The sequence below is a fragment of the Apaloderma vittatum genome, unplaced genomic scaffold (assembly GCF_000703405.1).
Source record: "Apaloderma vittatum isolate BGI_N311 unplaced genomic scaffold, ASM70340v1 scaffold42261, whole genome shotgun sequence".
Taxonomy (NCBI): Eukaryota; Metazoa; Chordata; class Aves; order Trogoniformes; family Trogonidae; genus Apaloderma; species Apaloderma vittatum.
In genome coordinates, this window is record NW_009700495.1 from 1 (window position 1) to 875 (window position 875).

General features: G+C 48.1%; 1 protein-coding gene across 1 annotated transcript in view; it reads left to right on the forward strand.

Moving 5' to 3' along the window:
- Positions 1-631: 631 nt before the first annotated feature.
- TMED8 (transmembrane emp24 protein transport domain containing 8) overlaps positions 632-875 on the forward strand; it is a gene marked incomplete at its 5' end in the record, with an annotated part of 5,784 nt that continues 5,540 nt past the window's right edge. The window contains one exon of the mRNA XM_009878756.1: positions 632-710. Coding sequence (XP_009877058.1) covers positions 632-710 — 79 coding nt within the window. The remainder of the gene's footprint in view (positions 711-875) is intronic.

Sequence of the window (875 nt, forward strand, 5' to 3'; positions counted from 1 at the left end):
TCTCTGCCAGCTGTACGGCGCTGTACGGCCGCGGGCTGAAGGTGCCTCCCTGCTCCCAATTGACTCCGAGCTGCAAAAGCTGGAACTTGTCCATGCCCGGTTCGTTGCCTTAATGCGATCAGACAGCGGGGCTGTGGAGCGCTTACCGCAGTCGTATGGGGACAGAGCTTTCCCAGAGTTCAGGAGACTCGGGGGAGACCAGGAGCCATTTTTATGCAGTCGTTTTAGCAGCGAGCTCGGAATTCCCATCTCATCGGTGCCCTGTGGGAAATGCTGCGTGACTGCTTTCAGGGCTTTGTCAGACCAGTTTTACATGATGAAATTTGGCCTTGTTCTGTCCTTCTAAAGCTAGGACTGGTGGTTCCTGAATGAACACTCCTTCTGAAAGCGGCTCTGCACCAAAAACGTGCATGGGGTTTTGTTCTCCCTTTTCGGGGGTTAAGATGATGAAAAATCTTTGCTCTGCAAGGTGCTAGATACAGCTAGTAACATGCAAAGCTGGTTGGCACAGCTCTTCATTCCATGGCCATGTGACCTTGTGACATTTGAGTGCTGGCTGTAGTTTATCCTCCTGTCTGTATTCTAATGACCAAAATTCATTTCCCTTCTCTGTGCATATTCTGTCTGTTAGAAAATGAAGATGCTGCCCAAAAGACAGAATCTGCAGAGCAGCTGATTGATTCATTGGAGTCCAGGGCTTCGCAGAGCAGGTAGGAAAATCCTTTTGTGTATTGTGGCCTTAAGATTGTTTTGAGGCTTATGAAATGAGGAGGTTTTGTTCATGGCTCAGCTATTTAAATCCCAGAAACATTCAGCTTGGAAGGAGCTCTGCAAGGTTTTGTAGTCCGTTGTAAAAGGTAATAAACTTTCAGCAG